Source organism: Pelophylax lessonae, assembly GCF_965119305.1.
Source record: "Pelophylax lessonae genome assembly, chromosome: 3".
NCBI classification, from domain to species: Eukaryota; Metazoa; Chordata; class Amphibia; order Anura; family Ranidae; genus Pelophylax; species Pelophylax lessonae.
In genome coordinates, this window is record NC_138770.1 from 569,844,667 (window position 1) to 569,859,105 (window position 14,439).

The 14,439-nt window shown below is 42.5% G+C and overlaps 1 protein-coding gene across 4 annotated transcripts in view; it reads left to right on the plus strand.

Annotated features, from left to right (window-relative positions):
- The window catches only part of VRK2 (VRK serine/threonine kinase 2), a gene marked incomplete at its 3' end in the record, with an annotated part of 342,168 nt that overhangs the window by 299,073 nt on the left and 28,656 nt on the right, over nt 1–14,439 (plus strand). For all 4 annotated transcript variants that reach the window (XM_082251228.1, XM_082251225.1, XM_082251226.1 and 1 more), the window contains exon 11: nt 2,888–3,069. In XM_082251228.1, coding sequence (XP_082107354.1) covers nt 2,888–3,069 — 182 coding nt within the window. The remainder of the gene's footprint in view (nt 1–2,887; nt 3,070–14,439) is intronic.

Below are 14,439 nucleotides of genomic sequence, written 5' to 3' on the forward strand. Positions count from 1 at the left end.
CAACAATGTGGTGGGGACAGTGCAAACCATGAGAAGGGTTGGTTGGATTCTGAATGCACAGAAGTCAGCCTTGGAGCCGACTTATTGCTTGGAAAGTATGAGGCTTTTATGCTAGGCACAGTTCAAGCCAGTGTTTTTCTTTCCAAAGAGAAACTCCTAAGTTTTGGAGCTGTTGGTAGCCTCTTTGGATGCCATTCCGTTCACTCAATTCCACTCCCAGAACACTGCATACCAACATCCTGTCATCATGAGACAAGTCGTAAAGTCTCTGGACAAACTGATTCCCCTGACACCAAGGACCAAATGGATTTAAGAATCCATTTGTTTGAGAAATTCTTCCTTCTGATATCTTGGAATATCCTCAGAACTGATGCCAGCGTGACAAGTAAAATAATCTGAGTATCATTCCCGTGCAATAGAAGTGGTGTAAATCAGGAACCTACACTCCAAGGGTAAAGATCCCAAGATTAGGTTTGATTTTTTATTTTGTGAGAATAGTCAAATGTGCTCCTCATTCTAAATATTTATTTTGTGAATGAAACTATTCAGTACACTTGAATTTGACTTAAAGCGGTTGTAAACCCTAGAAACAAAAAAACAAAAAAAAAAAAAAACCTGCAAGACAAAGGCATAATGGGCTAGTATGCATCGCATACTAGCCCATTATGTGTAACTTACCTTAGAACGAAGCCCCGACACGGACCCCCGGACATCGCTGCGGGCGCTGCCATGATCCCTCGCCGTCTCTTCCGGGTTCGGTGGCTCCGGCGCGGTGATTGGCCGGAAGAGACGGCTCCGGCGCGATGATTGGCCGGAGCCGCGATGACGTCACTCCCGCGCATGCGCGCGGGAGTGATTTTTCCGGCAAGCTCCCGGCAAGTTAATTGAAGGTCCCCCCGGACCTTCAGAGCGCATGCGCCGCTCGCGCGAGCGGCTGCATGCACTGTAAATATCTCCTAAACCATGCCGGTTTAGGAGATATTATTTGTACCTACAGGTAAGCCTTATTATAGGCTTACCTGTAGGTAAAAGTGTCAAAAAGCGGGATACTACCGCTTTAATGTTAACCTCTTGCAATCCCCTATAAAGCAGCACTCTGACCCAGCTGCACTGGAAACCAATCAGGTGTGCTGCATGCAAATGTGCTGACCAGATTAATGCTGATAAAAGGAAAGAGCAGAATGTGCAGAGGGATAACTTCATCAGTTTTCTGCTGTTCTTTTGGTGACCGGTCATCAGACTGTAGGTAAAGAGAGGTCATCAGTTTTCTGCTTCTATAGAGTACAACTATAATAGAGAAAATATTGTGATCTGCCTGGCTGGCTGTGGCAGAGCAATGTAAATCTTATAACTATATGCAAAGTAACACAAATCCTTTGCTTTGTTTGTCTTTTCTTAGCTTTAACTTCTCAAAAATACCAAAATCTTCATTTAAAAGGGTCTACTGTATCTCCCTGGAGTCCTTGTAACGGATCTTTGTACCCCAGCTGGGCACATCCCCCGAATCTGTGTCTCCTGTCCTCCAAACGCACCCACAGCCTGCAGAGAAGTCATATCCAGCCCTTAACCCCTCAATCACGAGACAATCCACACAGGTGTTGAGGGTTAAACATGCAGAGCATAAACTGTTTATTACATTCCAAGACAACAGTTTTACATACAGTTAGGGAAACTCCCCTTAGCCTTTCCACAGAAGGGGGGGAAGGGAACCAACCAATGAGAACTGAACATTTGTACATTTGAAACATGCAGTCTTAATACACACCCCCTGCGGAGAGATGTCTCCAACTCAGACCATTGTCTGCCATGAATCCACACACTTAGACACAGAAACAGGAGGGGGGGGGGGGGGATGGGTTGTAACATTACATTACATTAACTCAATGCCATGAGTCAGTTGTTCAGAGAATGAATAAAGGGAAAATAAAATGCAATGTCTCAAACTCATAAGAAAATGACACAAAGGGGTTTACAATCCAGGGACAGGGTGATCCGTCACCCATAGTGACGGCTAGTACCGTCACAGTCCTCATTTGTTACCAAGTGACAAGTCTGCGCTAAGAAAATACAAACATTTCCTGAGTTGTCGTTTACAACATATTCTAAATATTTTATTTTAGGCTCATTTCACACAAGCAGACTGATCGGGTCCACCAGTCAGTTTTTCAGGTGGAGCTGATCAGACCCTTCATTCTGCTCTATGGAGTAGCAGGTGTAAACGGACATGTCTGTTTACACCTGTCACCATCCAGTCCGATCCACTAAAAACAAATACATGGGGATCTGTTCTCTTTCCATCTAGTGGATCTTATGGCATTCAGGTGTAAACAGACAGGCGGTTGATTCACATCCGACTTATATAGAGGAGAGTGGGCTGTGTCTGTGTCTGCTCTGCATAAGCGGAGTGGACCAGCCATTCACCTGCTCAGCGAAGATCATCTGACAGATCTACTGCTAAGCAAGCAGACTCCTATTGGAGCCTGCCCCGTGTGGAAGAGGCCTTAGCTCCCGTTTTACATCGGGCCAATTTGACTTGTCAAATTGCATGCCAAATCGGAGCCTATTGCCTGCAACGGCACCGTCCCAATGACTTTGTGGCACCGCACCGATTGCCAAAAGTAGTTTCTGCACTACTTTTGGCGACTGCGGGGGCGATTTCAGTATGGAGCAACAAGAACCCACACAGTCTGTCAAATCGCCCCAAACTTGCACTGATATGCGGGTTTGAAATCGTATTCAGCTGAAGTTGCATGATTTCAAACCCGTCCTCAGTGTGAACAAGGGCTTAGACTGACAAAATACAAAAATGTAAAATGACTTGAAAATATTTGCTTTTTTCAGGTTCTGTATTTCTGCACACCTGCTAAATCTGTTTCTGCATCTACAGATGATATAGCTAAGTTTATGACTGAAGTCCGTACATTACAGTACAGTGTGAAGCCAAATTATAAAAGACTGAAGGGAATCCTGCTGAACGCTCTTGAGTCTGCTGGAACCAGATTTGGCACACCTCTGATTTTCTCCAGTCAGAGTTCCACCTTGAGAAGACCTATAGCTGATAAGAAAAAGGTACTGTGTGTGTACAAATTTCTCCAATTTTTAATCCATATCAAAGTTTATACTCTTACTGAGTTCAAATGATCTCACATTAAAGGAAATCTATAGTGCGTTATTAGAATATATATTTTGAGTTGTTACTGAAAAAAATATATCTTGAAGTAATGTTTGTTGTGCTTTTCATATTTTTACTTGTTTGGTCTGTGATGTGTGCTAGAGGTTATATCATCTATCATTGATCCTATCTGTCATTCCTAGAGCTTGCTTTTTTCTTTTCAATGTTTCTTTTTTTCAATGTTTTGTTGATGGACAAATATGTTCTACCTAGAAGTTTAGAAAAAAAAAGGAAAGTCTGGCAGGCACTGAGTACCAAATAAAACCCCGCTCCATTGATGAAAATCTGCATGTCGATCAGAGAGAATCCTTGTAAAGTGCCTCTGCAAAAAGGCTGCTGAGAGGAAATCAAATGCAGGTTAAGCAACATAGGCTTTTTTGTGTGTAGTGAATTACTGAAGGGATGAGGTGACCTCTAGGTTTTCCCTGGGGTAAATGAGATACTGCATAATAGTGAGTCTTCTTTCCCACTCTTTCTCTCTCTCTCTCTATATATATATATATATATATATACAGTGGATAAAATAAGTATTGAACAAATCACCATTTTTCTAGGTAAATATATTTCCAAAGGTGCTATTGACATGAAATGTTCACTACATGCCGGTAACAACCCGTGCAATCCATACAGAGAAAGAAAGCAAAACAAAAAAGTTCACAAATTAAGTTTTGTGTAATAAAATGGAATGACACAGGGAAAATGTATTGAGCACATGGAGGTGCAAAAAGGCGTGGAAACCCAAGACACTTAAATAATATCAGCTGGTTCACTCTCAACTGATGGCCTACAAGAAGGTGTCTCATTACCAAGGTGTCACACAAGAAACATCTCATGATGGATAAAAGCAAAGAGCTCACTTTCCCTTTCGATTGGAAACCTCCTCCATCACCTACCTGGGCATACAAATCCCCTCCGTCCTTCCAGAATTATACACACAAAATTTCCTGCCACTTTTACAGACCGTTAAGTCTGACCTATTAAAGTGGGAATCGTGCCCCTTCTCATGGTTTGGTAGACTGGCTGTTATAAAGATGTATATCCTTCCCAGATGACTTTGTGTTACAGGCTGTCCCGCTCAGGATTACCCCAGCGTTTTTCCCTTCCTATCGACTAATATGTACCACCTTCATCTGGCGCTCAAAACGTCCCCGATTGTCCTGGGATGTTCTAACTGCCCCGAAGGAGACGGGTGGTATGGGTCTTCCACACATGCAGAAATATTACTGGTCCTGCCATTTGTCGAGGGTTGTAGACTGGCATAAACATCGCCTCTTCAAGGATTGGGTTACTTTGGAAGAATCAATTTCCTCTCTCCCCATCCACCACCTTCCATGGATCTTTCCTTCTTCATTTCCAGCCACATGCCACAAGCATCCCTTAATCAACACCACGCTCACCGTCTTTCGGCATTTATGCAAAAAACTACACTTAGCCTCTACTCCAGGCCCTTTGGTTCCTTTGGCTCAGAACCCAGATTTCCTACCTGGCCTCACTTACCTTGTCTCAGCTGGACCCTTGACTAATGCACCCCGCAGGGCCGAGCACTTCTTTCACAGGGGCAATTTACTATCTTATACAGAACTCGCCCGGAGATACCCGAAATTTAGAATTCCGTTTTTCAACTATTTGCAACTGAGAGACTTCCTACTCCGCACCCCTGATGTCTCCTGTTGGCATTGGGCTCATACCCACTTTGAAACCCTTTGCAACACACCTAGCCCCCAACGCCATCTTATATCCTTTCTATACTCCCTACTTTCGCTGCAATGACCCCCTCGAATCACTAAACTACGTAGTCAATGGGAGGGGGACCTATCCCTTACCTTGTCGGAAGATGATTGGGATTGCATCTACTCCCATATTCATAAAGGTTCCAGGAATGTTTTAGTCCCAGAGAACGGTTTTAAAATCTTCACGAAATGGTATAGGACCCCCGACATTCTACATAAAATCTCTGCCGAACTTTCTCCCCTGTGCTGGCATTGTCGCCTCCAGACCGGATCCCTTCTGCATATCTGGTGGGACTACTCACTGATCCAGCCTTTTTGGAAGGAGATACACGCTCTTATCATTCGCATTACTACCTTCACCCCTGATTTCACCCCGGCCCAATACCTTCTTCACCACACCTCCCTTTCCCAGCGGATCTACAGAAAATCCTTGATGTTCCATTTAATCTCTGCCGCCAAAATGTGTATCCCCTGCCGCTGGCTTTCTCCCTCCCCGCCCTCTGTAGCAGACTGGCTGCGGAGGGTGGGAAGGATTTCAGGGATGGAGGACCTAACCCATCAGGCTCTTGATACCCCCTCCAAGTTCTATGACACTTTGGCCCTGTGGATCGACTTTTCCTTCTCGGATGATTACTGCCATCTACTGACCAGTTCGATTTAATACATGGTAACAGATTTCTCCTGCTGTGTACCCTAAGTCCGTGGGAATGCACCCACTTTTCACTACGTCAACTGGCGTACTGTTATATCCCCTCTGCCCCAACCCACCACCCTTTCCCCCTTTTTTTTTCCTTCTTTCTCCATCCTTTTCTTTGCTCCTCCTATTTTCCTCTCTTCCTCACCTTTCCCTGCTCCCCCCCCTGTCGTAGGATGTCCTTCGCGTCTGTTTCTTTGTGCTGTTTGTCCTTACCCTCCTACCTATCTCATACTTTCCCGTTGTCCCTTCATCCAATGGGGTGTCGCTTGCTAACACTACCGGATGGCCGCCCCACGGAATCGGACACAGCTAGTTCCCCGTGGGGGTGTCCATTCCTGGGGTGCCCCATCTAGATATATTTTTGCGTCCTCCCCACAGCCCCTTTCACAAGCTTACAGGTAGTTGGAACAGGGTACGTCCCACCCCCCTCTTTGTCACGTTTCTCTCTATATCCCACTTAAGATTGCTTCTGCTCAGTGTGGAAGCCCCCTTATACATACCACTTACTCTTTTTGGTTAATATAGCTTGTGTACACGCCCGTGTTACTTTTGTACACCATTGTACTGTATTTTTTATTTGATATTGTTTAGTTCGCCCCGTTCTGTTTTTGCATACTGTTTATTTTTTGTTTATTGACAATGGGCTATGTGTGCAATGTACGATGCTTTCTGTTGTGCAATGTTGTATCGCCTTGTATCATCTGGCCTTGCCATCTCGCCACTTGTTGTCCTCTTTCTATTTTTCAATAAAATGTTAAAAAAAAAAAAAAAAGCAAAGAGCTCTCTCAAGACCTTCGCTACCTTTTTGTTGCAAAACATACCAATGGCAATGGTTACAGAAGGATTTCTAAACTTCTGAATTTTCTAGTGAGCACTGTTGGTGGAAAGAACATCATTTCGCCATAAACTGGCCATGACCAGGTGCTCCTCGCAAGATTTCTGACAGAGGAGTGAAATAAATCATGAGAAGAGTTGTCCAAGAGCCAAGGAGCACTTGGGGAGAGCTTCAGAAAGACCTGCAATTAGCAGGTACAATTGTTTCAAAGAAAACAATAAGTAATACACTCAAGTGCACTTTCACCATGCAAGATCCCATTGCTGAAGAAAAAGCATGTTGAAGTTTGTTTAAAGTTTGCTCCAAAACATTTAGACCAGCCTGTGAAATACTGGGAGATAAAATCAAACTTGAACTCTTTGGATGCCATAATACACAGTGCACATCACCCCAAAAGCACCATACCAACAATGAAGTTTGGAGGTGGGAACATCATGGTGTGGGGCTTTTTTTCAGCATACGGCACTGGCAAACCTCATGTCATTGAAGGAAGGATGAATAGAAAAATGTACCAAGAGATTCTTAATAAAAATCTGCTGCCTAGTGCCTTCTACCAGGATGATGAAGATGAAACGAGGGTAGACATTTCAGCAAGACAATGATCCTAAACACAAGTCAAGGAAGCTCTCAATTGGTTTCAAAGAAAGAAAGAAAAACTGCTAGAATGGCCCAGCCAATCACCTGACTTAAATCCAATAGAAAATCTGTGAAAAGAACTAAAGATCAGATTTCATAAAAGAGGCCCACGGAACCTTCAAGATTTTAAGGCTGTTTGGGCTAAAATTACCCCTGAGCTATGAATGTGACTCGTTTCTCCATAAAGGAGGTGTCTTGAAGCTGTCAATACCAACAAAGAATTTTGTACGAAGTATTAAATAAATTTCAGTCAGCGTGTTCAATACTTTTTCGCGGTGTCATTCCGTTTTATTGAACATAACTTCTGAACTTATTTGTTTTGGTTTCTTTGCATGTATAGATTGAATGGGTTGCTACCAACGTCATGAAAATTTCATGTCAATAGGACCTTTAGAAACCTATATTCACCTTGGAAAATTGTGACGTGTTTGTATATATATATATATATACATACGGTATATATATATATAATATAATGCAAAACAATTAAGGAGCAATTTTTAATCAGAGTATAGCATCAAATCAATCAAACTCCTGGGGTATTGATCTGGTCAGTTAAGTAGCAGAGGGGTTGTTAATTAGTTTCAGCTGCTTTAGTGTTAATAAAATTAACACCACTAGATGGGCAACAATAAGACAACCTCCAAAACAGGAATGGTTTTACAGGTGGAGGCCACTGACATTTGTTTTCCCTACTCATCTTTTCTGACTGTTTTTCACTAGGTTTGCAGTCCAACTCCTCCAGGATGGCACATCAATACGTGCCATTGCCAGTAGGTTTGCATTATCCTCAGCAGTCTCAAGAGCATGGAGGAGATTCCAGGATACAAGCAGTTACTCCAGGAGAGCTGGACAGGGCTGTAGAAGGTCCTTAACCCATCAGTGGAACTGGTATCTGCTCCTTTGTGCAAGGAGGAATAGGATGAGCACTGCCAGAGCCCTACAAAATGACCTCCAGCAGGCCACTGGTGTGAATGTCTTTGACCAAACCGACTTTGAGGGTGGTCTAAGGGTCAGACGTTCTCTAGTGGGCCCTGTGCTCACTGTGCACCGTGGAGCACAATTGGCATTTGCCCTTCAACACCAGAATTGTCAGGTCCGCCACTGACACCCTGCACTTTTCATAGATGAGAGCAGGTTCACCCCGAGCATGTTACAGACCTGAAAGGGTCTGGAGAAGCCGTGGAGAACAATATGCTGCCTATAACATCGTTCAGCATGACCGGTTTGGTGGTGGGTCAGTGATGGTCTGGGGAGGCATATCCATGGAAGGACGCACAGACCTCTACAGGCTACACAATGGCACCCTGACTACAATTAGGTATCGGGATGAAAACCTTTGACCCAGTGTCAGACCCTACGCTGGTGCAGTGGTTCCTGGCTCTCATTAAAAGCATGCCCCAACGTTGTCAGGCATGCATACAAGCACGTGGGGTCCATACAAACTACTGAGTACCATTTTGAGTTGCTGCAATGAAAGAAATTGCAGCAAAATGGACTAGCCTGCTGCATCATTTTTTCACTTTGATTTTTGGGGTCTCTTTGAATTCAGTCCTCTGTAGGTTGATCATTTTCATTTCCATCAAACAATGTGGCATCCTTTTGTTCCTAACACATTACCCAGTCCATATCGGTATAGATATCCAGCATGATATTTTTCCCCATTGTCTGATGTGTCTTCAAAGTGTCCCTTTTAAACTTACATTATGCCAAGCTAAACCAATTTAACTGTGCAATAAAGATCATACTTAGAGTTCAGCTTTAGGGAAATTTGTGCATTATCCATGTAGACCAAAGCTTTAAGGAAAGTTGTACATTATCCATGTAGACCAAAGCAACAGATTCTCTTTATTGCCAACCCCTGCAGCAGCTTACACTTACCTTTTCTTTCCTCCCCCACTGATCTGTTACTGGAAGTGAAGAGAAATATTTGATATCTCCAGCTATGAGTCTACATGACTCTTTGTCAGCACATATCTCTTCTGTTATACAAACCCTGTCTGTCAGCTGGTTTTTGCAAAAGACTGTTTACTACCACAATTTTCACAATGCGCGCTCCCTAACCAAAAGTTCAAGGAAGCAGCATGAAGATAGTTTTAACATTGGTCAATATGAAGAGAGACAAATGATGGTTTGAAGTACAGCAAAAAAAAAAAATAAGAAGTGAAAGATCAGCCATCGAAGTGGATCTATAGAAAAAAACATTTAAGAACTGAGGGTTTAGTAGTTTAATCTGCACAACAAACTGCTGTATTTTCTACCCTCTGGACATCTAGAACCTTACAAATCACAGATGATCAGTTGGTAGTAGGAGTGATAACGCATACAATAATCCTGTGTTTGACCTCCACATACAAATTCTGCAATAATTAACATGTTGTTGTGATTGGTTAAGCTGATCCATGCAATAACATGTCTAATGGATTACAAAAAAAAAATATTTTTAAGTTGTAAAAATTAGAAATAAAGCAAACAAAAAGGAAAAAGTACCACATTTCTCTATTGAATTGCATTTATTTGGCTCAAACAAGAAATTAAACCTTTCAATGAAATTTTCATAAAGTTAACAAAGCGTAAGAACACACAACGCATACATAACAGAGCTGACAAATTGGCATTGGTTACAAATGAAAGGTTCATTACGACAAACTTTAAAGATGTCCTACAATAAATGAGGAGTTCAAACGGAAAGCAAACTTTTCAGTAAGTTATAATGGTCTCTGTCTGCTTGTAAAATCTTTTCTTTTTTTCTTTAGCCAGTCTGTTTTTTTGGCTAGGTCTTCATGTACATAGAGCGGCCGCTGTCCTCTAAAGGCTGAGGGTCTAATACTGTAGTTCTCGCTAATGGGCTTATTCAGTAAGTAGTGTAGAGAACAAAGTAGGGAATTTATCAAAAGTGGAGCAGACAGAGAAAGAAGCTGACTGGTTGCCATGCTCAGCTGCTCCAGATACCGTCTGCTCCAGTTTTGATAAATTCCAAAAGTGTCAAAGTAATGTAAGCATAGTAGAGTAGTACAAGATGGATTCTGATTGGTTGCTTTACGTGCTGCGCCTGCCACTGTTCTGCTTCCATTGTTATGCAGAATAAAAGCGTAAATGCCAACTCTGCAACTAATATCTATAAATAATAATTCGTATTACTGGATGGGGCCAATTTATAATAGAGAGTAGATATAGCTATATTCAGTTCTCTGCTATACACGCTGTATTACTCCACACTGTGGTCTGCATTTTGCAGACCTTTAACCACTTCAGCTCCAGAAGGTTTACCCCCCCCCCCCCCCCGCCCCTTCCTGAACAGGCCATTTTTTGCGATACAGCACTGCATTGTTTAACTGACAATTGCGCGGACAAGTGACCCTGTACCCAAATATTTTTTCCCACAAATAGAGCTTTCTTTCGGTGGTATTTGATCACCTCTCCGCCAATTTTGAAAAAAAAACATTTTTTTTTCATTTCTGCTCTAAAAATCAAATTACTTCATCAATTTAGGCCATTATGTATTGTGCTACATATTTTTGGTAAAGCGTATATTGTTTGGTTTGTGCAAAAGTTACAGCGTCTTCAAACTATGGGATATTTTTTTAAATTGTATTTATTTTAAACTAGTAATGGTGGCGATTGGCAACTTATAGCGGGACTGTGATATAAAGCGGCGAAACAAATCGGACACCTAGCACTTTATACAGTGATCAGTGATAAAAATATGCACTGTTGCTCTACTAATGACACTTGCAGAGAAGGCGTTAACATCAGGGGCGATCATAGGGTTATATGTGTGCCTAGGGAGTGCTTACTAACTGTGGCAGAGGTGCTTTTACTACTTAGACATGGATCAGTGTTTCTGCTTCACAGAAACATAGGATCCATGTCTTCTGTACTCACGGAATGACAGTCTTCCTTGTTTACATAGGCAGACTGTCATTCTGTCAGAGTAACGAATGATCAGTGGGTCGCGGGGGATATTAGGTACGCAAGACCTGCTGATCAGCTTCCTCTGTGTAAAATCACAATGGGAGCGAGCCGGCAGCAGGGCATGCTTGCGCCCAAAACCCGGAAGTGCAAACCACGTATATCCACATGATTCTGCACAGAGCGGCCACACTGTAGGAGTAAATCTGCTATGGGGCGGCCGTAAAGTGGTTAATAAATGCAAACCATGTTGTGGCACTGTATAAGGACAGGTTATCGGCCAAATGATATGAAAGAGAGTAACTGTAACTTAGTTTGCTACACAGTGCAAAACAGGGTCTGGATGGCAAAGAGCATGTATTCACTGCAGAAAAATAGAAAACCAATGTTAAAAGCTGCACAAACATAGACTCTTCACAGCATTGTCTCTGTGGGCTACTCATAGTAATGTGGCTGCTTAGCATAGTCTCTATAAAAGAGAGTCTAGCTGAGAATTACTACTTCAGAACACCGGTCTCCTCAAAAACAGCATCCCTCTCAGTTTAGTCCAGAATAGGGCTGGCAACATAGCTGAAGGGATCCAAGACCTGAGGACACAGGGGGGCACTCTACTGGAACTGGAGTACTCAGTTAGCTCTGGGAGAGGGGCTCGTCACAGTATCTTGGTGTCCTGGAGAAGCTGTGTACTATCCAGCTTTTCAATGGCTGCCTGCACACCAATTCTGAGAATAGAGGGCTACTCAGCTTGGTGCAGATCTCTTGTGCAGAAATCTGTTTCATCAAGTGTGGCCTCACTGAGCTGCTAAGTGAGGGAAGTAGAGATATTCATTTTCCCTGGGCATGTCCAAGAACCCAAGGTTGTTGGAAAAAGGAGTAAAAATGTGTATAAAAAGTGGTTGTTTTGGAGTAAATCTGTGGGTTCTATGAAATACCCCGTATCTTCGGGTAAATTGCCAACTTAACCAAAATAGCATATAGAAAAGGTTATTCTGCATAGGTTGCAGAATGGAAGTAGGTTACTATTGTCGGCAGGATAAGAATCGGGGAACATGTTCCCCGATTCTTATCCCGCCGACAATAGTAACCTACTTCCATTCTACAACCTATGCAGAATAACCTTTTCTAAAAAGGAGTTAAAAGCTTGCGTGTGCATCTGAGCATATATAATAAATGGGCACCACGGTACAAAGCCTGAGGTGTGCCACAGAGTTCTCTTTGCTTAACACAGCTAGACCTGATTATGCAATAGATGTGCATAGGAAATGTATTTGACCGGTTACACAAGTTTACCTACAAAACTTCTTGCATGTTGTAATTTGACCTTACGTGCCATGCAGACCTTTAGGGAAAAGCTGAAAGCCCACTACATGAGCAGGGGATCCACATAAACCCATTGCTCCAAAGGTGTCAATCATTCTCCCTGGAGCAGGGCACTCTAGGTGCTGACTGAAGGAGCTTGTCTACACCCTGGTAAATTCACATGTCAAACAAATAGGTCACACAGCCTTCTGGAGTGAAACGTGTCGGTAGGGGCAGCCTGTAGGTGCGGCTCTGTGGCACATACTGTTCGGCAAAATAAAGCTACAGCCATGGCCAAAAATATTGGCACCCCTGCATTTCTGCCAGATAATGCTCCACTTGCCAAGAAAATTGTTGCAATTACAATGTTTAGGCATTCCCATGTTTTTTTCTTTTGTTTGTGTTGGTATGACAAAAAAAGTGCAAGAAACAAAAAGCCACGCAAAAGTCCAAAAATGGACTGGACAAAATTATTGGCACCTTCTCAAGATTGTAAGAAATATTTGCATTCCAAGTTTGAGATGCTCCTGTAATTTGTAATTGAACTCACCTATATCACTTAATAGGTGCTGACAATATAGAAATCACACTGGCAACCAGTTAAAATTGTGAAAAATGTACTCAACCTTTCTGATGTGTCTGTGTGTGCCACAAGGAGCATGGAGGAAAAAAAGAGCCGTAAAGAATTGTCTGAGCATTTGAGAACAATAATTGTGGAAAAGCATGGACAATCTCAAGGTTACAAGTCCATCTCCAGAGATCTTAATGTACCTGGGTCCACTGTGCTCAACATTGTTAAGAAGTGTACTGCCCATGGTACTGTAGCTAATCTCACTGGATGTGGACGAAAGCCAAAATCCTTTTGGGAGAATGTGCTGTGGACAGACGAAACAAAATTACAGGTTTTTGGTAAAGCCCATCATTCTACTGTTTTCAGAGAAAGAAAAGAATACAGTCAAACATGGTGGAGGTTCACTGATGTTTTGGGGTTGCTTTGCTACTTCAGGCACTGGATGTCATGACTGTGTGCATATCATTATGAAATCTGAAGACTACCAAAGAATTCTGGGGTGCAATGTAAGGCCCAGTGTCAGAAAGTTGGGTCTCAAAGCACACGTCAAAAAGCACCCAGAAATGGTTTAAGACAAAGTGCTGGAGAGTACTGAACTGGCAAGCAATGAGTCCAGATCTAAATCCCATAGAGCACCTGTGGAGAGAGCTCAAAACAGCAGTTGGTAAAAAGGAACCCTTCCAATCTGAGAGACCTGGAGCAATTGGCAAAGGAAGAGTGGTCCAAAATTCCAGTAGAGAGGTGTAAGAAATTAATTGATGGTTTCAGGAAGCAATTAATTAAAGTTATTTTTTCCAAGGGGTGTGCTACCAAATATCAAATTGAGGGTACCAATAATTTTGTCCTGTCCATTTTTGTAGTTTGGCGTGGAATGTGTCTGATTTGGCTTATTGTTTCTCTACTTTTTTTGTGCCATACCAATACAAACAAAAGAAATAAACATGAGAATGCCTAAACATTTGTAATTGCAAGAATTTTCTGGGCGCATTTTTAGACAGAAATGAGGGGGAGCCAATATTTTTGGCCATGACTGTATTCCTAAGAGTGATGTCATTGGTGTGCAACCCAGTTGTTTGACACATGAGCAAGGGGACAATCATTTTAGATTCTTTGACCAACAGACTTAGTGTTGTAGCAATCTAAATTACCTGCATTTTCATTCATTTTATAACATCAGCATTGTAATAGCAAGGGTAGTTAATAGCAAGGATAGTTATTTTTAACAATCTAATATAAGCTCACTTGACTAGATGCCTTTCATGTTGTGAGTGCAGGCCATCTCTGTCCAAAACTTACTGGATTCCTGTTAGGAAACCTTAGGTCCTGCCATTCCTATGAATGTTATCTGACATATACCAACTACCTAAACATTGCTGATGACCAAGTACATCCCTTCATAAAAACAGTATTCCCTGATGGCAGTTGCATGCATGAGTTTTGGTGCGCTTTCTGAAAGTGCACCAACACTGTGGGTCTATGGGAAAGCACAGCTAACCTGCACGAAAACTGCAGGTTGGCTGCGCCTTGCCCAAAGCACAGAGGTCTAATGGTATCCATGCTTTGATGGGTCAGGGCTGTTTAAGCGAC